Here is a 27,511-nt window from a genome sequence, read left to right on the forward strand (position 1 = left end):
AATTGAAGAAATATTGCCCCAGTTCAGGAAGATGAATAAAATATGTAGATTCCTCTATGGCTTAAAACACCAACCAGTCCATAAAAAATTTGTTAGTGTCCTATATTCAAGTTAATTGTCTTCTCTGTGTTGTAGAGAACATCAGAGTGTTGCTATCCCTTGGACATATTGTGAATGCTCAAATTACACTGAGTCATCAGTCAGTGACCATCCAACCTCATGCTGAGACACAAATCATGCCGCAGACATGGGTAGATATGAGGAACTTCTTAGTTAATTGAGAGTTACAAGCTGCCTCCAAAAGCAAAATGAAGTTAAACATTCAACATCTACCTAGATATTGACACTGAATTAGTCCTTCAAGTATAAACACAGAGTCCTAACAAATTGTCTTATGAGGGCCAGAAAATTTTAAGACATTTAGCAAATGTTCATGTATTTTAAAATATTTTTGAAACATTTTTCACTCCATCCAGTCTTCCTGGGTGGTAAGATAACAGGAAACTGGAACAAGTCTGAGTATAAAGTCCTGTACTCACTGATATTATATAAGTGATATTGTGACCTCGTTAACATCATACCCTCTGTATTTGAGCTGCAGAGAGAGGTCTTAAGGTTAAGAAAAGGAATTTATACTTCTTATCCCTTTAAAACTTTCACTCTTTGGTTAGAAGAAGATGTAGGATATCAGATAATTCTGGTTATGAATGTACTTTGTATAAGGCCTACGAAATGGTCAGAGATCACCACAGACACCTGCTTCCCTTGAGATGTCACTTCTTCAAGGTCATTGAGAGCATGGACTGCACTGGTCCTTCAGGTGCCTCTATCCTAGTCAGATGCATAGGCTAACAACTACCAGCTGCAGAGTTGGGCTCTGACTGCATCTTTTACTGGCACAGAAAAGCAAGAATTTGAAAAAAAATAAGCAGTACATAACCTCCTCTGTCCAGGACAAGTATAATCTTATTTTCTATCTCAACATGGTGCAGTAAATATGAATTAAGTAGTGTAAAAATATTTGAAAGTTGGGATAAAAAATTTCAAGTATAGGAATGACTAAAATGATAGGGGACAGATCAGTGTCCTGCTCATAAAAACTGTGTTCCATGTAGGCCATTAATCACAAAAAGTAATTTGAGATACTTGCTGCAACAGCCTGTCTTCAAATATCCTCCTCATTCTTCACCTTCTCTATGGCAAACTTGTACTTGACTACAATAGTAGCCACCTACTAGAAGAAAACAATACCCTATTATAAAAAAGAAGATTATGAAGACCACCCAGCTTTATTAAATAATTGTTCTAATGCGGCATTTTCTCGTGCCATTTATATTTCTCCTCGCAGAAAGAAGAAAGAACTTCTTTCCAAAGGGATCAGCCCACCTGATAAATCCTGTCTAGCACATCTCCAGTGCTATGACAGAGACAGATTGTCCTCTCTCAAAGCATGGGATAATGAGAATACTATTTAGAAAGAGTTTTTAATGTGCCATTATGAAAAAATACAGCCAAGGTCACCTCAACTTTTCTTGCAAGAATAATTAAGAGCCAAACTGAACATAAACATTGAGGCCTTACTTTATGATGCACTAATTCTTCAAATGAATTTAAAAACATGTAGCAAGCCACTTAGCATGCTTGCTAAGAAAAGTGTAAAGGCTAGATATATATTATTTAAGTTCTAATTCACTGCAGTTTATGTGCAATTGCATCTCTTTCAGATACAGCAAGTATAGCTTCACAAGTTTAATTTAAAAATAAATGCTAAGCAGATTTTGAAACTTTTTTTGAGGAAGAACAAAGAAATATATTATTCAATTTCTTCTATCCATTATCTTCATTTTTGTCAATATCTATGCATAAAATATCCCCTTAAAATACCAAATGTGTGAATATTACTGTATACATCTTTGATAATTGCAATATCTCTTTTAAAGAGTAATTATGTAATGTGGATCTACTCTGAAAAATAACTAACTACTGCTGTAACTTTGTAGTCAGATCTGCTGCTCTTCTGCCTTTACACTGCTTATTTAGTGACAAACAAGCATCACAGTTCTCTGTCTTTATCGGTGAGCTAAAAACAAAGCTTTCTGACAAATAAGAGCAGCAAATACTCGGTCTGGATGGACAGTACCAACTACATTAGTCTGAGAATAAAGCACACAATAGTAAAGGGAGGCAACAGAAAATGTAAGTAGTAAACATAAGTAGCAGCATAGCGTGGCTTGAACATCCCCCAGCAGAAAGTTCAACTCACAGGACAGAGAATCAAGTCACTTAATGCCAAAGGTAAGTTTTAAAGGGTAACATGAAAAGCAGAGAGTCACTCTTCCAGCAAGAAAATAAAAAATAGAAATGCTGAAAGCGGGAATTGTCATTCAATACAGACATAACAGCAGTGAGGCACAATTCTTACAGAAACGAAGAACTAATTGGTGGAAAAGACAACAGTAACAGTGGGAGGTAGAAAATTGATCTAACACTGGTATTATTTATTTCATAACAGATTGTGTAAAGTGAATATCCCTTGTTGTCTGCAGTCCTTATTATTCCTTGATTAGATCATCATTGTTTTGTTGTTCCAGGCTGACTTAACTGTGGAACAGAAGTTATAAAAGAATGGCATTTTTAAAAACCATTCTCCCCTTAGCATCATGCAGAGTCTTCAATTTAAAATTAACTTTTTTTCTTTTTTTACAGAATCCTGTTTGGTGGGGATCAAATGCCAACACACAGCACATTAAATGTTAATAGTTTCAGGTTTTAAAACATTTCAAAACCTTTTATGAAATGGAAAGAAACCAGCTCAGCTCTCACAACATATTAAGTATGCAGAGCTATAGCCAGGAAACAATATGAGAGGAAATGAATGCTAAAAGTTTACAACTTTTTCTTTGTTTTGTTTTTTGAATAGCAATTTTTAATTGCATCCAAGTTCCATAAAGACATCTAACACATTAGTTTTGCTAATATATTGTTGCTGGGATGTAGAAAAAGAACTTTTAAGAAGTACTTCACTATTGAACCAAAAATCAATGGCAATTTAATACAAACAAAATTCTCCATTTCTAATAGCCAGTGATTTTTATATATGTGTCCTTTGACTGAGCTACTCAGTCATATAACCTTCCAGAAGAACCACATACCTTACTGTTCAATAGGGTAATTAGAATTTATAGTTGATTTTGTTTCACAGGTTGTGTCCTGGCAATTTAAATGAGACCAAATCACTCATATGACACGTTTATTTCAACTCAATGAAAGACAGAAGAGGACTATGAAGAGCTGGAGGAAAACACCTGAAGTACAGTACGCTAGTTCTTTCTGGAAACCCTAAAACTAATAATTTCTCAGCTTTTCAGTTACTAACTGCTGTTTTCATATGCCTTGAAGGTTTCTTTAACTGCAAAACAAGTGCTTTTTTAGCATAGTCATGAAGATTAAGGGTTACCTTGTTCCTCTTAACAGTACTATTTTAACATTTTAATCAAGTTTTCAAATGAAACAGCCTACAAGAAGGCATAAATAGAATTTAGAACTTCTAATATTCTACACCCAGTTCTACACTTATTACTCTTAACCATAAGGAATTAGGAAATTAAATGACTGCTTAATTTGAAAAAAAAAAAAAATCAGCAATGATTTTCTGTTTCAGTAATGGAAAAAGAAGGCTGTTTCACACAGGAATGGGGAGACTGTCAGACCAAAGGCCTAAGAGCCCTGCAGTGACTGTTCAGGAAACAGGGACCAGCAAAGAACGGCCCTTACCTGCTCAGCTGCTAAAAATCAGGAAGGATCACACAGACCAGAAATTAAATCCTAGAAGACTGTAGTCAATAGGCCTGTCCACCATGAATCAGCCATTATTCTCATTCATATTTGAACATTTTTATATTCTTAGGCTTCACAACTCCCTGTGGCACTGAGATTCACAAACTGATGATGACATACCCAAAAAGCTCTACCTTGGTGTACTCCAAGCCTGTTACTTGGTTGCACATTTATAGCCTATGGTAACACTTAAATAACCTTTTATTTGCCATACTTTAAATTTACAATGCATTGTAAGCTCCCTGTATCTGAGTTGTACGTAAGTGGTATTAGTCCTTACCTGTTGCCTTCTCTGTGCCATGGGTACTTTTGCAGATCTCTGTTCTGCCTCTCTCTGACACCTTTCTTCTATACTGGAATTATTTATTATTTATCTTTCCCTGGAAACCATGCTACACCCCTGCTCACCCTCTTCTGAGGTTTTTTTTCAGTTGCCTCCATGTAGGACCCAAGACTTGAATGCACCACAGATTCACAGAGAAAAGCATTATATTTTGCACTCTCGTCCTTTCCTATCAGATCCTATTTTCATTCTTAATTGCCTTCTTGACTGCTCCTGAGTACTGAGCTGACAATGTCCCAGAACTGACCAAGGTGTCACAGTCACCCCAAGGTGTCTTTCTCAAGTGGCAAGAGCTGCACGAAGGGTCCATGTCCATGTTATATTTCATATGTATTTCAGGTTATCCTTTCCTCTATGCACTATGGATAACACCATTTCTGTGTGTGTTATCACTACCAATCCTACTATCTCATTTCAAAAATCTCCATACAAGCACTAAAGCATACTCCAAAATTTGATTAGTTTTCTGTAAGTGTTAAGTACTAAGTAGCTGCCAGTGATTGTATTAGAAATAGTCAAATCCCATTACTGGGGGATCTCTGACAGGCCTATTTAAATATGCAAGGATAACTCAGGAATAAGAGATTATCTGTGACTTGATAATGACTAAATTTTTACTTTAACATAAATTATTCTCTCAAGTCAAGATTTATTATACTTCAAATAAATTAGGATAGCAAAATGAAATCATACTCCAGGCAGACAATTATGCATCTGTAAAGTTTAACAATTAGTTTAAGATTAAAATTGTGTATTAATTACAAAAATATAAAATAGTCGATTTGGAAGTTAGCAACTTTAAGCTTCAATCTAAGGACTGCATTTCACCAAGGATGCAATTTAAGGTTATGTAATAAACTCTTTTTTCCCTTTAAAATGAACATTTAATGTGTAACTTGAATAGTCTTGTTTTAATTAACTTTGGTTTTAAAAACCATAATTTCTTAGATTGATCAAAGACCAAACCAAGAAGAAATTCTATTCTGGGGTACCATATTGGATTCATTATGTCACCAACTCAACAATTAGAGATGAGAACCCAGCTTGTGAGAGACAGTGAGTACCCAGTCATAGCAGCAGGCTGGCATCCTCCAGACAGACAGACGCACAATGAACTAACATGACAGACTGCCTGGTGGGATCACACCCACATCACGCACACCCCAGAAACTTTGGGTGCTTCTCCACTTTTCCAGAGGGAGATGGCCTATGCATCTTATCAGCAACTTTTCCTACATGCTCTGTATCTCTGTTCCTTAGCCAGTGCACCTATGCAACTACTGACTATCCCAAACCTCACGTATCACCCTCTGAGGGATTTGCTGGTTCAGTAGCCTGAAATCCCATCTTCACTACTGCCCTACTCCACTGCTTCTTCATGTCTTTTCACCTATTTTTCTGTTATGTCCTGTCTTGTCCTGAATTCCCTTTCCAAATCCAAGTCTTCTTACCTGATTAAATACCAGTCTTTTCTTGTGATTTCCATTCTCACAAACCAGTGACAAGTTTTCCCTCATTTGCATGCTTATCCCTCGCTTAATGCACTCCCCCCATTCCTCCAAGTCTCTTCAATATTAAAATGTGACAGAACTGGCTATTCAGAGCACAGAACAGAATCCCTCCTGACCATGTTTCTGTGTCAGAAAGGGATGAGAGAAATAAGTAGAGAGGAAACTAGCTTTGGCCATTTAATGCTGTGCTCAGTCATGCAGGTTTTTAAAAATAATCTAGTCAGCATGACAAAATTGTGAGAAGCTTTGATATGCTGCAGTGTGAGTACAGAATCTGAAAGAATTCTACTGAAAAATAACCATATCAAATAAGTTTTGGAGGATAAATGAACTGGGGTTTTCCCCAAAGACTTGCATTTGTTGACTTTTGCATAGCTTTTCATAAATGCATTAGAAATACTCTCTGGATTCGGTTTCATCAGCTCCTATAACTTAACACTCTGAACATATGTATGGAATATTATGGTATTTAAAACATAATAGCACAGCAATTCCTAATGTAGAATAGAATAGAATATGAACTAAAGCATGTAATTCTCCCTCTATCCTTTAAATCATCATACTGGTATGGTTAAAAATAAATACAATTTAATTTAATATTAATGGTGGTTAATTAAAATTACTTTAGCAACAAGCTAATTTAGCATTTTACACTAAATTTTAAAGACAAACAATCATAAAACCTTTGCTATCCCTAGATAAAAAATCCAGCCCCAGGCAACAGCTAAGCATGAAAATATTAACTTGAACATCTAATCTGCTAAATTTACAAGTTATTTAAGAAGAGGAATAAATAAAAGACATCATCAGTCTTGCCATACTATTACATATAGTTTATTCTCTTTAGAGTAGAGGTAATATGCTGAGTTTGGACTAGGCATGGTGAATGATTGTTGTGAGCTCAAAATTACATGTGTTCCTATAAGTCAAACCATAATATTTGTTGTAATGGTTTAATACTGGAAGGTCAAATCTGTGCGTCAACAGAAACTTAAAAGTGTTTCCATAAAACACTGTCAATTCAACTAGCAGGTTTAGATAAGTAAAAAAGAAATAGTTGATGAATGCTACTACTTTCAATGCAGGGAAAAAACATCCCCTTAGACTTCAACCTAATGGTTCTCTTTTCTCTCCGATCCAATTCTCAGCACCTCTTCCTCATCCAGAAAATGCTGTTTTGCAAAAATGCATGTAAAAAAAATCAAACATGCTTTACACAGCAAAACAGATAACTCAGCTTTTTCACCCATGAATCTTTAATATCTAGCCAGAGTTAAATGTTTAAGTGAATTTTTTATCAGCTGAAGCACAGAAGTTTGATGTTATCATTATCTGAAACTAAAAAAGAAGTAAAAACTCAAGATGGTAGTTCTTTATTTTTATGGAACTTTTCCTGTTGTTGGAGAAATTAACATCTTAAAGCCACAAGATTTTTAAGCTTTAATAGGCTATAATTTTAAGATTTCTGAAAATAGGAAGGCAGAAATATGCTAAAGAGAAAATGGTAACACCTCTCTCTACTGTGTTAGTAACACATATTCCACAAAATGACAAAAACAAAAAATATCTTTTTTTCTTACTACTACCATATAAAATTTGGTTGGAATGCATCTCTCTAGGACATCTGATCCAATCTTGTGTTTGAATCAGGACTATTGACAGCACTAGATTTTACTTAGCCAATGCTTAAAAATCTCAAATGGTGGATACTTCAGAGCCCTTCACAGCAAGTACTATTCCAGCACTATTCTATCCATCTTACGTTTTAATTTCTTCTGAAACTGAAATCAGAACATCCAAAACAAATCCTGTTGCCATTGGTGCCTCTCTACACAGAAGTTTGGTTTCATCATCTCTGCTACTGAGTGCTTTTAGCATGCTCTTGGATTGCCCCTTCATCTCCTCTTCACAACACTAAATAAGCCCAGAGCTCTCAACACCTGTCCAACCACCACGTGATTCAGGGCTCTCAGAATATGCTGGACCCTCTCCACAACCCTCCTAAAGTCAAAGAATGGGAACTGGTCAAAGGCTTTTAGAAAAGAATGTATTGTTCTGCTGGCCACGCTCCTTCAAAGATAGCCTGGTATGCTGATTACCTGACTAGTAGTGAGAGTGCACTTCTGGGTCCATGTTCAGCTTGGTGTCTGCAGTAACATCCAGGTAATTTTTAGTGAAGCTGCAATTCAGATGCCCATGGCCTGCACAAGTGTGTGCAGCTCTTCCACCTGAGATGCAGACTTCTTACTGAACTTTACGAGGTTTCTGCTGGCCAAGTCCTCAAGTATATCAAGAGCCCTTTAGAATACAGCTCTGCCATTTGTCATGTTAACCACTCCCTCTTAATTTCTTATCCTCTTGAAATTTGCTGAGGGTGCACTGTGTGTCATGATCTAGGTCACTGATGAAGATATTCACTGACGCCTTAGGTATCCCTGAGCTCCTTTGCTCATCACTGACCACTTGACATATGCCAAGTGATCATCAACACCCTTTGAGCCTACTGGTTAAGTCAGTTCCCAGCTCAGTGCCTTCTTTTAGCCCACTCTTCCTCAGCTTTCAAAGCATGCTGTAGGTGACTGGGTCAAAAGCCTTACCAACACCACTGCATGCAAATAAGCATAGCCATGCTGGGAGAAGGATAACTAGCTAGGCAATACAGCACACAATCCAGGAGAAACCCACAGTCCACGCTATCCACAAGGTTTCCAAACCATACTTCTTTTCTGATTAGCTGTACATGTTCATCCAACACTTCCTCGTGTTTGGATGAGAGGCTGTTGGAAGAGTTTTAAAGGGTGCTCCCCGTGTTGCAGCTTTTCCTGCCCACAGAAGGGGTGTGAGAAATACCTTTGCAGCCACTCCCCATGATAGCTAGTGGAGAAAAGGAATTACCATGTGCTGCACAGCAGATCCCAGAAGCACCTTAGTGGGAGTTATGACATGGGTCAGGTATGACTTTGGAGTCAGCTGTGTTTTCCCTCAGCACAGAGGCATTCCTGCTCAAGGCAGCACCTGTGCTGTGGCACTGCTTTGTGAAGGGCAGCCACTCCTCTCCCCTCATCCAAACAAGTTAGAAATTTCATCAGGAAAGCCAACCAGTCTGGACAAGCACATAAACTGCTTTTAGCCAATCTCTGATGAGTATTCCAATTACCTTCTGGGCCCTTAAACGCCCGGGAAATGTGTTGTCCAGTACTTCAGCTTTTCCTATATTATTTGTCACTACATCGGCTTCTCTCCTATTCATTGCCTTTCTCCTTCCTCAAATTTTACCTTCATTTTTTAAAGTAGCACACATCTGCAGAATCACTTTTGTTTTCCTTTATGACCCTTGAGGGTAAGTATTAGCTCAAATCAATCAGCTTTCTAATTTTGTCAGCAGTCAAGCAGTCAAGTAATGCTTGTCTGTATTTTGCATTTTAGGTCATCAGAAAGCTCTTTGCTCAGCCATGAAGGCCTTCTGCTGAGTTCCCTCCTTTCTGCTCAACAGGATGGTTCCTTCCTGAGTTCTCAATAAGCTTTATTTAGAAACCATCCATCTTTCATGGGCCCTGTGTTTCTTTGGCAGCATCCCAAGAGATTTTGCTAAGCAACTCTCCAAAAAGGCTGTAGTCTTCTCTTCTGAAATCTTAACAGTTATAACTTGCTGACTATCTTTCCAGATTTCCTTTGAATCAAGAACTAAGCCAGCTCATGGTCACTCTGATCCCAGCTGTTATTTATCGCCACCTTTGCCACAAATCCTGTTTCTCCCCTCTAGCAGTATCAGGGGCTGGTCAGGAACACAATCAATGAATCCCCTGCACTGCCTGCATGACAATTTCCTCTTACTAGAAACTAAACCAAGCAGTGTCTGACTTGCCATGTGTACTGATAAAATTATTAGACATACGGCTTTTATCCACTTTTGATCCCATATTCTACTAATCTGAACTTGTAAAGGTGATAATTGCTACAAAAAATACAGGAAGCCAAAGTTTCTAAATTAATTCTAATTAATTCTTAATTAATTCTAAATTAATTTTAAATAAATCCAGAAAAATAAAGAAGTAAAATATGCCCATCGCTGTTAGTAATTTTTACCAACAATACACACAACTTTAAAAAAATTCAGCAATTAAGAGACAACATTCAGCTTCATTAAAATTACTGGCTGAAGATGATTTGTTACTTTTCTATCCCTTGCGCTCAGATTAGTTTATTTTTTATATAGACTGAATGGAATTTTTTCTGACACAGATTCAATATCAGACCAAAAAATACAAAATTTTATTAATTGAAACACTTATTTTTGTTAGGCAAAATAGATGTATTTAGGTTAAAAAAACCCCAAACCTTAGAACTGGAACAAATGAACAACAACAACAAAAAAAACCAGCAGGAGGAAGTGGGCAAATTAAATTGAATGTTCAATCATTTAAGCTTACTGATTGATTCATTATCACAACTAAGTTAAAGGAAAGCTTGTCATCTGCCTCACTCAAATCACTTGTACAGAGAATTCCAAAATTGCAAAAGCCTTTTTTAGCGAAGAAGTTACCGTTCCAAATATTTTTAGCTGGCACAAATGAAAATCTGCTAAAAGTGTTGCAAGACTGCATGGGTAATAAATTTCCTTATGTGAGCCCAATGTAAATTAGCCCTGTAAACCTATTACAGCAAGAACCAGGTAGTTTGAATGGATAGCACTGCAGTAGCTGGCAAACATCTTAATTATAAAACATTATGTGAGAAAACCTAATTGTAAAACCTATAGACACCTGCAATCAAGGCGTCTATAGCTTTTACTAAAGTTATCAATATGATAATTGAATTCTCAAAAGATTTTCTGATTTGGTCAGCAACAAAGACTTCAAAATATCTTTTTATTTTAATAGCAGGCTCATCAGCAAATCCTATGGCACTGAACAGAAATAGCGCATTCACTATTCTGAGTTTATAGCTGTGAAAATGACTATGAGAATTAACTGTGAGAATTAACTGCATTTCAGTAACCCCACTTGAATCAATAGGAAATAATTAGATGAATGACATTAAAAAAAAAACCAACTCAGCAGCATTTAAGGGTTAAATGATTTGGTTTCTAAGGTCAGAGCTTCTTAGTCATTGTAGTTAGAGAAGAAAACTGGTCTTTGGCTCTTGCTTGGGTGTCTCTCAGATATATGTGCATGTCCAGCAAGGAAATGTAATGCTAAGAAGAGTAATTTGTCTTTATGACTATGTTCATTTTCTCTTTGTGCCTTTGTTTCCTGATGTACCATATTGACTATAATCACTAATAAAATGAAGCTCATAATAGCCTCCTCCTTTTCAATAGGTCAGAGTTAACACTTGCTCAGAAAGATGAGATTTCCATCTGATTTCTGCTGTGGCATTCAGAGCCTGCGCCTGTCACTTGACACCCTTATGTCTGCCAGTGCCGCACACTGTCACAAAAGGTCATGCTCGTAGAGTCAGCAGCTCCTGTCCATAATGCCAATGCCACAAGAAGGTTTTGGATATCCAGCCTTCATTAGCCAACACATTAATTCAGAAATCCAGAGAGGAAAAAGAACACAGGAGTGCAGTATTTCACAGAGTATACAGAGCTTCTCTGGACACTCATTTTTTTCCCCTCACAATAATGCAAAACGGACATAGGTGCGAATAGCTCAGACAAGAAACAGACTGCCAGTACTTCATTTTCTCTCAGGAGCTAAACCAGTACAACTAACTTGTTTAAAAACAGTCCAAAAATAGCATGGGAATGTATCTTTCCCCCTCCCCAAAAGAAAAGGTCAAAAGGGCATCCGAATTAATTTGAATACATATCCTGCATGGGTCTTTATAAGCTTTTTATTGGATAGCTGCTAAACGATTGGGCTAAGAGTGTCACTGCTTTCCCTTCTATGACTATTTTTTTTTCTTTTTTCTTCTTTTTTTTTTTTCACAAGTAACTAGAAAGTTAAAACCAGACACATGATCACAAAGAAACAGGACTAACAATACTTTGTCACTTTACAAACATTCTAAGTGTTTAAATGGTCTTTTCATTGCCAGGACTGCTTATCTTCCTTTTTAGAATTAATCCCTTCACTTTCTGTGACTTCATGATGTCCTTGGCTATTATTTACTTTTAAGTCTGCAATTGTCTTGCTGTTTTTCAAACTTTTCTAACTCTTTTTCTGCAACTGTGGTGCTGACATCTCATTATAGAAGATGCCCATTCAGCCCTACAAGCTTATTGACAAATCCTTCATCATTGCAACCCAGATATTTTAATATTGGTATTCTCCCAATTTTGGGAGAATACCCAAATTTGGTATTCTCCCAATATTGGTATTCTCCTATTGTGTTTCTCAAATACATGGGTATTTGAGAAATTATGAGATTGTTGTTAGATCAGCTAAAAACATTGGTGCAGATTTAATGAAATCAATGTTTAACTATTAATTAAAAATGTAACTTCTTGGAGTCATTCAGAGAAAATACATCCTAATTGAATGTCTCATAAATCGAAGGAAATCAATTTCAGCTTTGCATTCTCAATCAAAACAAAAGAGAAACTCTTTTAACCAAGACAGGGAAGAAAGGTGTGGTTTCCACACATTTATGCCCTGATTAAACACCGTATCATGACTTAGTTACTCTGAATCTGTCTGATCCAACAAGTTAAGCTGCTTAAGATAGTAATCACATGCAACAAGAAAAATGAAATGCAAATTAGTGGGTTATGAAGCTGATGAATACGTAAGTGGATGAGATTGTTTGACTTGTAAGACACAGCAAGTCATGTCAGAGGATCAGAACAGCCCCCTCCTAGCACAAAAATAAAATAAATTCTCATTTTCTGTGGCATTCGACATTATAATGAGGGCTCATTTTCCAAACTGAACAACTTCTGTCTTCCAGGTGAATGGTAGTGCTCTTCAAACAAAAAGATAAATACACACTGTCTCATCAGTGACATTCAGCGTTCACCTAAAACAAGGCTTAAAAGAACCCTCCCAGCATTTTCCTCTGTGTCTCTTCTACCTTGAAATTAACTACACAGATACAATTCAGCTACTGTACATCCATATAGTAGCCACAATTCTTTGGGGATTATTAAAAAAAAAAGTCTGAATACAAATCTGCAGTATGCCGTATTCTATTTGAGATGCACTGAATGCTTAACTTTTGTCCTTTACAGTTGCATGAAAGGGAAAAACAAAGAGAAGCCTCTGACCTGGTGTAGTCGTCCTCCACAAGCATGTGCTTTGGAATGGGTGAGTATCTTCCTGGGGAGATAGGGGCCAGGGATGCCTTGTACTCTAAAGTGCCATTGTTTCCAGAAGAGAGTATATGATTTTCCATTGGTGGAGAATAAGCTGATGGTAAAAATGAACATTTCTAGTCAGCAACTTCCATGTTTCATTAGACGGCACAAGAATACAATTTTTAAGTTTAAGTACCAAGAACATGGTTCAGTGCTGTAAATGAGATCAAAACAAACAATCCTGGCTTGAGAGAGTCTAAAATATAACAACAATGAATGAACAGCTGGAGTTTTACTGAAAATAACAACAGCAACAACAATGACAACAACAACAACAACAACAACAACAACAATAATAATAATAATAATAATAATAATAATAATAATGATGATGGCTTATTTCCAGGGATTCACTCTTTAGAGGATCTTTAGTTCCTGAAGAGGGAGTCTGAATAGATCTCCTGTTTGAGAGACAGGAAACATTTTCTTCACTTAGGACTAGCAGAAGGAAATGCAATTAGGAAAGAATGAGATTAAAAAGCACTCTTTTTGGCTCCAGTGTGCAGTAATGGGAGTAACATAGTAAGAACTCAATGGAGGATAAGAGCAGGAATTTTATGTGTGGCAAGAATTATGTATACATTCAAAGCTGCAATCTACTACAGGTGTCCAAATCCCCAATATAATTGAAATTTCAGTATCAACATAGATGGTATTCAGACCATGGTAAATCTCTATTCTTAAAATGGAAAATGGATGCAAATATCTTACATATTAATTATTAATGATGAAAGTTACATTACTGAGTTGTCTGTTTATTTTTTGGGTTTGCAGGGTTTGTTTGTGTGCTTTTTGCTATTCTGAAGTTATCTGGGACATTTATGACTGGAGAGATGCAGTAATAGTTGCATTCTATCTCTAGTTAATTTAATTAGAAAAATAAAGGATAAATAGAAAAAGCAGTGTTACATGCTTCTGCAAAGAGCTGCGATTAATTTTCTCATGAGAAGAAGGCAGCTAAACTTTCTAGTATTAGCTTCAGTCTTTTTTTCAAATGCTGAGATACAGAATGCTTCAAAGCAAAATCTCTCTAAGGGAAAGGCCATTATGCATTCTGAAATACTCTGAACATGTAGGTGTAATGAAAGGTTCCCTGAGGACAAATGAATCTGTATGCACCAACAGCTTGGGAAGGGCTACTGCAAATCTTTTCAACCTTTCCTTTCCCCCTGGAATTGTTTCTGTCTTCTCATATGCTGTTGATCTATAATCTGACATCATAAACCACACTGTTTTAGAACTGCAAAATTATTATTTTCAAAGTATAAAGCTCAAGATTGGATAGGGACATTTAGCATTTTTACTTCCTGGCCTTTGCTAAGACCCAGACCAGGCTGCTACCGAGCATGATTGCCATCTGTTGTAACATTTGCTAACTAAACAGGCATCCTCAGCATGGCTGAGCATACTACTGACATGCATGCTACAAAACCTTCCCTTCTGTTTTCCTGGAGCTGACTGAATAAGGAGGATTTGGGATATTTAGCTTTTCCCTCAACTTTGTCAGTCCACCACAGCAACACTGTGAAAGTACAGAAAATTTAAATCTTTAGCATTTACTGCCCCCTCAGTAAATCTCCCCACTTTTAGTTTGCCTTAAGTGCCTACAGAATTATTAGCAGGAAATCAAGATGAGTATGGATCGACTGCTGAAGCTCCTGTCAAAAACTGTATTTCCATCCAGTTGCTGGATGGTGCAGCTGGTCCCTGTTGGCAGCTGAACCCAAGGCAGACAGTTTTTAATGAACAACTAATGAAGAAAGGGGGTCTTCAGTAATGAACTGTTTAGACTAACAAGCACCAGTGGTATAAAGAGTGCAGCTGAAATGTCAGGATTGCTGTGAATGCCAAGGGAATGGAAATGCCTGGGCATGGACACCAGGAGGAGTGGCAGGAGGGGTATAGGAATGGCATGTATTGATAAAGCTAGATTCATCAATAAGTCATCAACACTCAACATAATTACATGCAACTTGCCAGGAAAGCCTACACCCAAACTCAAACAAATATTCAAGCCATTAAAAGATTGTGGTGGGAGACAAAGACTAGTTTGGAGCTTAGGACACTCAGGGAGCCAGCAGAGGTCTGAGTAAATCCTAAAGACATGCATAGTAGGGACAGATGGCAGAGACAGAAGATCCTTATTGCTGTCATCTCCTTAAGGGTCCAAAAAGCACTCCACCAAGGAGATTGTCAAAAAAAAAAAAGGACTCCACAGCCAGCCACCAACCCTTGTATATGGTCACCTCAGGGAGTCCTGGGGACGCACCTGGATGCACATCTTTCTACGTGATTGCTGGCCATGAGCCAAGATGCTTTTGAGTGCATGGATATGACAGCCTGATTGAAATCAATTGGTTTTTAAATGAGGACATCTTCCCTTCCTATGAGATACTTCACTGAGTTTTACAGTATTATTTAAACAAATTTTCCTACAACAGAATGTGCATTGAATGCAAGGACAAATAAGGCCTTGGTCCTCTGGAAAAAAAAAAAAATCCTGATGAACATATATAAAGCTAATGGATAGACTGAGAATAAAGTAAAGTGGACCAATGATTTATGAATTCTTCACTATGGTAGTAATAAAGCACTGGAACACAGAAGCCATGGATATGCCATCCCTGGAAAGCGCTCAACGCCAGGCTGGATGTGGCTCTGAGCAACCTGGTCTAGTGGATGGTGTCCCTGCCCATGGAAGGGGGACTTTAACTAAATGGTCTTTAAGGACCCTTTCAGCCCAAACCATTCTGTGACTTCACAAACTAGATAGCCACAGAAAATAGGTAAAGTTTTGTAAGTAGAGCAGAGATTTTTACATTCCAGTAAAATATTTTATTCAAATATGAGATAGATTTGCCTCAGGCTTCTACTAAGTTTGTACAAGATGGTTTGCTGCTTGTTCCAATTTTTCAGTGGACAGAGGACTCCAGGCTACAAATCTAATCACATTACAAAATGCATTTGCATGTTCTTATTGCTGTAATCTTCACAAGAATTACAGTTCAGTCTGATCACTTGGACAATGGCTAATTGGAACCAGCACAGCCATACATCTTCTATATAGCTACTTTTGCTGCAAAAATACTTTAGCAGAGTTAAATTATTTGCAATATTTCTTGAGCGCAGCATTCTTAGGTGGCAATAAACATTTCATTTTTGTAGCCTTCCAAGCTGTTTCATAAACTTTAATGGGGTACTTTGAACAAGCTATGAAAAAATACCATCATCTGACAAACTGAAATATCTCTTGTAAAATAAGTTGCAGAAGTCACTTACAGTGAGTAATATCTGGTGGGCCATATGGATCTGTCATGTAAATGGTGGTGGGCTTTCCAACTTTCAGATACACTACATCTGATGTGTTCTTCAGTATTGCTACTGCCTCTTCATGGGTAACTTCTTCTAAACTGTAATTATTTACCTTGGAAGAGAAATCAGAAAGGTGAGTTGAAATGCAGAAATAGACAAAAATGATACATCCCTGCAGTTTTCAAAATGTTTGGAACATTGTTGTAAACAAAAAGCACTAAAGATTATAGAAGCAATTCTGCTACAGGGAAGAAAACACAGTTTTCTTATTAGCACATGCATGTTCAAAGACTGATGTAGCAATATTGATACACAGAATCAAAATGGGTCAAGAAGGCATTTGGTTTTGACAATAAAAAAAAGTTCTTTGTGATGCTCTGCTACTGGTATAATCACCAATGTAATATTTTATTTAATAATATACAAGTTAATGCATAGTACCACATCAGTTACAGAAACTGTCTACATTACTTCACCTAACAAAATAAACTTCCTAATTCATCTCTCAAGCTCCATAGCTGGGACCTCAGAAATTACCTCAGAACCAACAAATCCAAATCTTTCCATCACTGATACGACATTCACCATTGAAATAAGGAGAGGTAAAAAAATGGAATATATAACACCTATGAGGTGCTGGAATTGTAAAAGAGCAGTTCAGGATGGGGAAAAGATATTTTTGATTGTGAAAGTTTGTCAGTTTTCTGGAAGCACAGGAAAAGGACAATAAAAAAGTAAGAGAATGTTGTACTAGCTCTGTGCTTTTTTTGGACGAGAAAAACACTTAAGTAAGGATAGAAGTAGAAGACAACAGATAAAAGTAATAAAGGAAATGGTGGCAGAAAGCTTTGCCTATTTATGCTTTACTCCCACAAAAAGAAAATCAAAAGAAAAGCATCTGGTTTACTGTAGAGGCATATAAAATTTATTTATGTATAAATCCACCGTATTAACAGATTGTCAACAATAGGTTGTCCTCCTATAAACAAAACTGTGAATGTTCCCTGCCACAAAATGTATAAACCTCCTGAATGGAGAAATTATAGAATAGGGGGAAAAAAAAGGGTGTAGGTCCAGGTTTCAGGCATGTGGCATAAGACAAGAGAAATAACAGAATCACAGAACACCTTGAGTTGGAAGGGCCCCTTAAGGACCACTGAGTCCCAGTCCCTGCTCCTCACACTACTGCCTGAAACTGAACCATGTGACTAAAAGCATTGTCCAGCCTCTCCTTGAATTCTGGCAGGCCTGGTGCTGTGACCACTTCCCTGGGGAGCCTGTTCCACTGACCTACATTTCACAGTGAATGTTGTATATGAAACATTTTACTGTCATTTAAATTGCCATCCTCCAACTTCCACAGTTACTGCAAGGATTCCTTTTAAAGATTATGCAAGATGAAAGCAGAATTCCTTCCTCATTATAGTATATAACAGTAAATTGCAGAGAAAAATATATTATTTCCAGGGAATTTAGTATCAATAAATTATCAGAAACATGAATGTGACAATAAGCAATGGCCAAAGGGTTTGGCAACTGGAAAGAAATTCAGCTATTTTGAATCACTAGAGGACTCTTCATATTCAAATGATTTCATCACCACCGAGAAAAAAATATTCTATTGGACAGTATTGCTGAATGTAAGGATTCTGTCCAAACTTTTTTCCTTGTATAATTCTCAGGCTTGTATTAACGGTAATTAAAAGAGACAATGGCAGGTATATTATGATAATTTGACATGAAGGGCAGTGATAGAGCCTAACACTCAGAAGGGAGCTGCTGACAGAATAAGATGTATTTTGACAGCTCTTCTATTTAAATAAAAATCTTATGCCCAACTTCTATTAATTTCTTTATCTTTCTTTGTTATGAAGAGCAATAACTTACATATACCTTGAATAAATAAATGCCTTAAATTAATAGGCTGGCTGGAAGAAGTGACTGAAATTATGCCTTTTTTGTTTATGTATTTCAAAACGGCCAGACACTTCAGATTCACACCGTTTAGAAAGATGACCACAAGGTTATCCTTTACCTCTTCTCCTTCCCACACTGTCAGTACATTGTATTTCTTGTGTTTCGTCCTAAGTTTTTTTGAAGTAAAGAAAATCTCACATAACCTCACCTACTTTACAGCTACTGTAAAAAAACGTTCTCAGTTGAAAAAGACAAAAAATGAAATATCTTAGAACTGTCTGGAGTTTGAATTTTTGGTCTTTTGAGAAGTGAATAAAAACAACTATGTCACAATTGAAAAAATAAGACAAAATTGACTTGATGCAACTTCTTTTCCAAAGGTGTTGGATTTTGGTTTTTGTTGGGGTTTGTTTCCATAAATTTAGCTGATAAAAATCATCACAAGATACTTGGATGTCACAGTTCTGCAGTAAAGAAGACAAAAAGCCATTTTAGAAACAGAAAGTAAAGTATTATAATAGAAAACATATTTGATGCGGCAGGTCCTGTATCTTCTCTCTGACAATAACATTATGGGACAGGTGTTTTACCAACACTGTACAAATGACTGAAATCTAGAAGTTAGGACTTAAGGACTTCAAGCAATTCTAATGTCTATGCAGTTCAGCATTATGTTTATTTTTATAGACATAAAGATCCTAGAGTTTAAAATCATTTTGTCCTGGACTGCTCAGATCCCAGTAAACAAGGAAAAAAAGACTCAATGTACATCAAGAGAAAACAAACAAACCAACTTGTTGATTCATTCACAAAAATTAAGATCCTCAGTGGTGTCATAAGGTCTCTTTAAGTGGGAGCTCTTAGAGAAGGGGATGAGATCACCTTCCTTAGTCATTTGCCAACATCACCTTCGACTTGCACTTCCAGACTTCCTTCAGAAGGCAGCTCTTGCTTTGCATCTACAATTCCTATTAACAATCCCATGTGCATCTATTAATATATTTTCAACTTTCTGACCATAAAACAATGATCACAAATAAAGACATCTGTATATGTTCTGCTATACAAAAAACTTGAATACTTCGAAGAATTCTATTGTTCAGACCCCAAGATATTAGTGCAAGATGACTGCAGTTATGTAGAGGAATCTCTCAACATCTTTCCTTAAAACATTGTACAGAAATTATGATAATAATAGGAAATATGATGTTGTCATTGACTTTTATGTTGAGATTTATGTCAAGAGAGACTATTTCTGAAGCTATTTCTTACATAAAAAATGCCTTGATCTTGACAGAATTGTAAGTACTAAATCTGGCTTTTTCAGGGGTTTGGCCCAATAAATGCATTATAGCAAAGCTTTGCTTCCTCCTGTAGAGAAAACCTTATATATTTTTTGCATATAGATTGCAAAAAAAGGGTTGAGTTAGAGGTAAAGGAGATAAAGAGTAGGATAAAGAAATCAAAGTGTATATAGCATGCAATCCTCTGAGAGGCTGAATATTTGTGCAGAATGGCTGACTTAATTCTGAGTGGGTAGAATGGGTACTGCATGCCAACTTTCTGGATCTAAGAAGCCAATTTAAGTAGGAGTTAATTAAGGGAAAAAAACCTTAAGGCAAATGCTAAAAAATATATTTATCTGAATGGTCAGTTTTGTCACAAAGTTGTATATTTGAGATAAAAAATGCTGTGACAGGAGCCAGAGGATAGGAGTCAGAAACAAAAAAGGCATGGAATAAATGGGGCTCTTCTAATTGGAAAAGCTACATGCAGTGAAGATTTAAAAATGCAAATAGCATCTGCAGAAAAAAAATAGGAAAGCTTTTTCTTTAAATAGAAAGTATGTGATATAAGACATACTGGTAACATGAGAAATGAATAAGGGAAAGAAATAAAATAGCAGTAGAGAAGGAAATTAAAGATAAAAGTCCAATCAAAGCTACTTGAGTGATGGGAGAAATCAATAAGAAATTATGCCAAAGAGATATAAAAAGACTGGGATTTTTTTTCCTAAATAGCATAATCAGGGCAATGAAGTATAAACCTAAGCAAGAATGTTTTATTTGGAAGTTTTCCTAGATTCATACTGAAAATCAAAAGCCCCAAAAAGCAGCTAGGAAAGCACAGAATCCCCCAAATGACTGCACAAGTGCTCTAAAGAGTAATTTTATTCAGAACAATATAAGCTGATATGAGAATAAGAGCTCCAGAGGAGTAAGTCTTTCTTATTTAATTTTTCTTTCTTAAAGGGGATTTGTTCATTTCCTCTATTGATTTAGGCTAAGAAAGATTTGATTCACTAAGTGAATGAGATAAAGGGGTGATCTTTACCTTACCAGTGGTAATGTCTGCTTTTCTGTAATATTCAACTTTTCATTCAGACAGTGGATTTTCCTGGCTGAACATTTACCAGTAAACACCTGCAACCTGCCAGCTGTAAATCTAGAATGCTGATGGCCTTTTTCAAAACTCACTCACTTAAAAGGCTGCAAAAAGCGGGATGCTTTCCAGTGCTGAAGAGTGATGATTTGTACAAAGGATATAAATCTGTTTCCATTAACTAAATACTTATGATCCCATGGACTTATGACTTAGTTGCACAAATGCTGGGCTGTTTTCTAAAAGACAATCCCACAAAGACAGCCAAAATCATTTAAAAAACCACCTCTGATCAGAACCAAATGCTAATCTATATGCATCTTGAATTACATGCTCTGATTTTATGCACTTTAATACAAATGTAATCCTGCATTCATACGCAATCTGAAAGAAACAGGTACTGGTAGGGGACCTTATAAGGAACACATCAACAATGGCACAGTCACAACCCCACCACAGTCCTATGAAATTACCAGAAAATAGCACTTTTTTTCAGAAAGGAAGCATACATTTATGAAAAGGAATGTGACTCCTGTTTCTTCCTCCTGTTTCCATCCAGAAAACAGAATCAAATTAGACCTCTTGTTACATACAGTCGCTGATCCCTGTGACTATATGGGGCAAGAAGCAACAGGATACAGCCCAAACTTGCAAGGGTATTTTGGCATATGAGATGTATTTTAGAAAAGCTAATAGTTATAAAAGATTAATAATAACATACATTTTCCTTTAAACCCTAATGGTTTTAGCATTTTCCCTGAAAAATGCTTTGCTATTAGTGTTGTTATGTAGTAGTAAAAAACTAGTACCAGTTTTATACTGATTTCTCATTTACTCATTCTGTAGCTAACAAACTTGCTCAAAGTAAGATGATGGTATGAGATAAAAAAAGTAATTATTATCTGAGCTGAAATAGCTGAAACCATTTTTTAGCTTTTCTTGATCATCATTAGCAGTGACCTTGAAGAGGTGAGACATGCATCATATTTGGAGGTGACACTTCATTTCACTGTGAAATACTAAAAGGCAGGGCTGCCAAAGGTTGGAAGAAGGACCTGAAGAAGACTTTATGATGTTCAGCAGGAAGAAACAGTAAATCCTGCCCCTGCCACAGGCTAACTCCCATCAATAGCACAGGCTGGGCACTGACAGCCTGGCAGCATCTCTATGGAAAAGTGCTTGGGGCTCCTGATGGATGGCAAGCTGGGCATGAGCCAGCCGTGTGTCTTGGCAGCAAAGCGGTCAACAGCATCCTGGGCTGGAGGAGCAGGAGCAGAGGCTGGAAAATGAGCAAAGGATTATTCCCCAATAGTTCACACTCATTAGCCTGAACCTGGAAACTCTGTTGAGTTCTGGTTCCTACACTACAGGAAAGATAACAGGAGGCAAGTTGAGAGCTATGCTGCTGGGATGGCTGGGGATGGAGCACTGACCTGCTGAGGAGAAAATGAGGGATCTTGGCACTTTTGGCCTGGAGAAGGGGTTCCTCTGAAGGCAGCTTTTAACAGACCCCCAGTGCTTACAAGAAAATCATCAAGGCAAAGCTAAGCTTTTCAGAGTCACATGTGGTAACAGGATGAGTGACAGCAGGCAGATGTTGAAACAAGAGAGGGTCAAACAGGTTATCAGGAGAAGTCCTTTCCTCGCAGTTGAGCTGCGGAACAAGTTTCCTAGAAAGGCTCTGCAACCTCCATCCTTGGAGATTTTTGAGATACAACTGAATAAATCCCTGAGCAACCTTGTCTGGCCCTATAGCTGACCCTGAATTACCACGGTGGTCTGTGATGCTCTGTACATGCTTTACTTTTTCTCCTTTCCACCGTGGACAGAAGCTGAGACACCCACTGCAGTGGGATTCTCACTGCTGGCATCACCACCAACAGAAGAAGGCCTTACCACCAGAACACAGTGAGGGAGTATTTTTCTCCAAGCTGTAAGTCTTCAGAGAACAGCTCTGGTTTTTTCCTTTCATATATACCTAGAAAAACCATTCGGTTTTTGGTTTAAACACTTATGCTTTCACCAGTACTTTTACAAGCAGGTACCTCAGGATTAAAGTACAATGGAGCATTGTCCTGTGCAAGTGCTCAGGTTAGTAAATCTTAAGTGCCACAAAAACATAACTGTGTAACATGCCCTTGTACAGATTTCACAATAATCACAATGTATTATTTACATAATACATCTTCAGAAATGCTTAACACACTATATGCAATCTGCATTTAATAACAGTAGGGACATCAAGCTGCAAAATGCTCAGGTGGCCCGTTCTTGTCTTACATTTCAATACTAGTTTTTATTTTGCTTCTACACTTTCATCACCTCTTAAATTTATATTAATTTGATTTGCACTTTCTTCGGGATCTGAAAGCATTTCACACAAAATTATCACAACACAGATACGAAAATTAAAAAACGTTCCCCAGCAGTTGCGGAGAATTCCAGAAGGATGACAAATTCTTTTAAATTCTGTAGAGAATGATGGAAAAAAACCAAAGATCAAGAAAGGATGTGTTACTGAGAAGGAAAAAACAAAAAAGAGGAACTGCTCAAACAAACAATCAAGAAATCAGTGAAGCAGAAGTAGGACCATATAGATGACAAGGGTAATACTCTGTTGAAACACTGCCAAAAGAAAGTAATTAATTTTTTCACTCACTATCCATAAAGGAACATGAAGTTAATGCCATGAACTGGCAGATAATTCACAAATTATGATAAGAAAATACTGAAGGTACAGAAGCTAAAAACAAATCAGGTTGTCTAGTTGGAGAGAACCAAAAAACATGGCAATCTGCAAGAATTTTAGAAACAGTTTTGATCTTGTAAACGAATCTCTGAATATGTAATGAATACAGTACACAAAGAGTATTTTCTTGTGCAGCAGTGAAAAGCTTGGTCTGGAAGTACATAACTAGAGGAGAGCAATACTTGGAATGATTTTTTTTTTGCTCATTTTACATGCAGTGATAAAAGGAGACATCACTTTAGTAAAGAAAAACAGTCCAGACTGAAAGGAAAGAAGAACAAAGACATCAAATGTAATGCAAATGACCTCTGCTCATTTTCAGAAGTATAAAATTGTCACAATTGTCACAATGTAGAGACATCTATATGTGACTGCAGTGAATCACAGTTTGAAGGCTGAGATGCTTAATAAACTACTCCTGTAAAAATCTGAGAAGAATGAATTAAGGCACAGTGGTATGGAAAATATTTCTATTTAAATTAATTCTTATGAAATTACATTGGAGAGGGTGAATGTGGGGGATTTGCATCTATTTGATTTTCCTTTATATAATATATTTACTACCTCATGTGAATTGGAAAAAAATTAAGAGTAAAGTAACAAAAAATTGCAGATAACACAAAAACTGCAAGGAATTCTCATCAGTGTAAAAAGCAACAAAAACAGCTGAACAGAAGCAGATTTGCAACAAGTTGCAAAATAACGAAAGTGTAAATTTGGCAAATAAAAATACACATTTCTGCACCAAAATAAGCCAAAACTTCATCATCCAATAGTGACTTGAATTTCACTATGCTGAGATTATGCAAAGACAAAATGCCAAAGAAATTTTGAGTTCTGGTTTCATTTTGCTCTGATTTTGCTAGCACAGGCTGATCCTTAAGCTGTTTTATCTACCCATTTGGGTTAATTAAAAAAGATAAAGAGTCACCAACCCAGCAACCAAGTGCCTTTCCAGTTCTGTTTAGTACTCTGTCATAAAATTAATGCCCATCTTCATATGTGACTGGAACATAATGTCCCTAGCCAAATAAAGAAAACCTCAATTAGGCCCAGCTTCACAGGCAGCAAAAAAAGGTCGACTGCTTAAATATCACATCACAGAACAGGGCTAATGCAGTACTAGTTTGTTCTTTTTTTTCATTGCACTTATTAAAAAAATATTTCTCTACCTGCTGAGATCTATGCAAATACACTGACATGAATACAACTTGACATAGATTAACTTGTGCTGATTCACCAGGGTCAGGATTTCCCCCTCAGTCTTTAATTAAACAAACTCTGTGAGTGGGAAATCATTATTGATAAGAAACAGTGAACCAGCACTAGGGAAAATTTGAAAAATGTTTGGGTGTTTTTTAACATCTATATGGAACACATAAGTAAAGCATTCCTACAGGTACTGAAATGTAAATAGCAGCCCCCGACAGTTGCTACATGGGAGTCATTTACTGGCATGTTATAACCGCTTTCAATTTGTGTACAATAAGCAGTAGAATCAGTACTACCTTAACAAACACTTTGTCTAAAATCTTTTAAGTTTTATGGTCCATTTTGACTTGTTCCTTATGTGCATAAGACATTTATTCTCTTCTCTGTAAAAGGTTTGTCAAAGTTATATAATACACTGCCTTCAAAAAATGTTAGCTTTCCAGAGGAATGGGTTTTTTACTTCAATATTAGAAAAATATTTTAAAAATGGGGAAAATGAAGATGATGGAAATACAATTATTATAGCAGTCATTTTGGTTACCTCCAGAAAGATGTATGGTGAATAAAATCCTTATATGAAACAATTTCCAGCTAAATAAATGGAATTAAAATTTCTCATACTTACCATAAGAAGTCTATCTCCAACTTGCAATCTCCCATCTTTTTGTGCAGCTCCCCCATCAATAATCTTAGTGACATAAATGCTGTTGTCCCCAGGGATGTGTTGGTTTCCCACCCCTCCTGCAATACTGAATCCCAGACCTGGAAAAGATATTGCAAACAAAACATTAGCAATACAACATCGAACACTAAAGACAAGTGGAAGACTAATGTATCCAATGTAAACTTTGAGTATTTTTTTTCAGAAATACAAATAACATACTCTTTCACTTTCCCTGCAAGGTCAGAGACAGAACTAAAGCAAGGAAATTCTTTGCCATATACAACTACAGAAAGTTAGAGACAAAAATAATTGAACCAGTGGTGATTCTATACACCCTCATCCTTGGGGTCCGGTGCAGCCTACATCAAGAAGTTATGGCTCAGCTTTCCATGATCAGCATTAAAACACTGAAACTTGGAGTTTGTTAAATGTCACTATAAAATACATCACCATTTATCAGAACAAAATGAAAGGCGTTCTGATTATCCACACAATTTGAAAAATACTTGGAAATGTCTAGCACAGGTTTTGCAAGTTCATGTAGTACCACAGTGAAGGGTCAGTGAAAATAAAAGAGAAAAGGTGTAGACGTTTGATTTAAAGTGTGGGTTTTTTCCTTAGGACACAAATCTGTGGCTATGGACACATAAAGAAAGCAACAGTCCTTTGTAAATATCTAACTTCTATTCAGTGATCTGTGAAATTCCTAGATAAACACTCAAAGACCCAAACTTTGTAACAATGTCAATGATACATGCTGATATGATTAAAGGAAGGCAAAATAAATAGATGTTTGGGAGAGAAAAAAAGACCTTTTCTCCTTTTCCTATATTTCTTACCCTCTGACACATTGCACATACAAGCAAACCATTACTTTAATTTTTCAGAACATTTTTACCTCTCAGTAAAAGAAAAGACAGAAATTACTGTCCTTGATTTCCATAAAAATTAACTTCATACAGCTAATTTTTCAGAGATTATGTAGTTAATGGGAACTTCCCTCTGAACAGAGAAGCTGTTTCTGACAATACCCTGCTTAGATTATTGCTCCAGCTAGGGATTTCTCTTTTAGCTGTACAGAAAAACAGTATATCTATTTAGGGAGTAATCACTGGTTTTATCTATGAAAGCTACGTTGTTCACTCATTCCTAAAAGAAACATGTTGATAATTGCTGTAGCCTGAGCAATAAAATGCAGTATTAAAAAGTGAGTTGCCTGAAATCTGGCATTTCATCACAAACTCAAAAGGGACACTGCTTGGGCAATAAAACTTAGGGGACAGTGTGTATTTAATATACACAACATTTTTAGCAGCTTTGTACTTAGTATGAGTACAAAGATAAGGAGTGTGAATTAAATATTTTATTTATTTTTTTTTTACCGCATTATTTTCATTTGATAATTATTTTAGCTTCAAAAAGATGTGAGGTCAGGTACCATAATGGACTACTTAATGGAATGTGCCACACCAGTAAATTACAAAAAGAAACCTTTGAATTTATATCTCCAATTGAAACAGTACTTAATTAATTGACTATTAACAATACACACGAAGTTAATTCAGAAGTATAGGGTAATTAAAAGAAAGCTTTATTGAATTTCCAGCTAAAGTTGACAATCACTCTTATTTATGTGCTACTGTCAGTACATGAATAAAAAGATTACGATTTTTTCAGCAGGGAAGGATTTTTCCTGGGACTGCTAACAAAGAAAAGATATTCTAATAAAACATTAAGAATGGATTTTTTTAACACTAGTTATAGACAAGGAACAATGATTGAATAATATTTCTTGGTGACATAACTATAATCAATGTGATCTAAACCCCATCTGTATAGGCTTCTACCAATAAAGATCTGAGAATATTCCAGAATGCTGGTGGGAGCAAATGAGTGGGCTAGATCTCAGCCAGAGGGCTTTCTTCAGCCCCACTGCTCACCTAGGGCATGACCATGGGAAGAACAGGTTGTGGTGCATTTCCATCTCCTCCTCTCCCATTTATTGACACTGTATACCTGTAAAGGGCAAGGCCGTTTCTGCACACACAGCCATGTGTGCAGAAAGTGAGTTCTAATTCAGCGTGGTCCTGCTGCAACAACAGCAAGTATTATCCAAGATAATCACCTGCACTTTCTGCAGTGCTCAGTGGGGGCTTGGCTTGCTATTTGCATGGCTGTAGCACAATGGATATATGAAACTGTAAAAAAAAAAAAAAGCACCAACACAAGCTGCTCCCAAAAAGTGAAAAAAAAAAAATTACAAAAGTGAAGCTTAAAATAATGG

The 27,511-nt window shown here is 36.6% G+C and overlaps 1 protein-coding gene across 30 annotated transcripts in view; it reads right to left on the minus strand.

Annotated features, from left to right (window-relative positions):
• Positions 1 to 27,511, minus strand: part of DLG2 (discs large MAGUK scaffold protein 2) — a 990,031-nt gene that overhangs the window by 253,686 nt on the left and 708,834 nt on the right. For all 30 annotated transcript variants that reach the window (XM_064719541.1, XM_064719525.1, XM_064719532.1 and 27 more), the window contains 3 exons: positions 25,189 to 25,325; positions 16,271 to 16,415; positions 12,902 to 13,043 (listed from right to left, as the gene is read on the minus strand). In XM_064719541.1, coding sequence (XP_064575611.1) covers positions 12,902 to 13,043; positions 16,271 to 16,415; positions 25,189 to 25,325 — 424 coding nt within the window. The remainder of the gene's footprint in view (positions 1 to 12,901; positions 13,044 to 16,270; positions 16,416 to 25,188; positions 25,326 to 27,511) is intronic.

The sequence above is a fragment of the Zonotrichia leucophrys genome, chromosome 1, assembly GCF_028769735.1.
Source record: "Zonotrichia leucophrys gambelii isolate GWCS_2022_RI chromosome 1, RI_Zleu_2.0, whole genome shotgun sequence".
Classification (NCBI taxonomy): Eukaryota; Metazoa; Chordata; class Aves; order Passeriformes; family Passerellidae; genus Zonotrichia; species Zonotrichia leucophrys.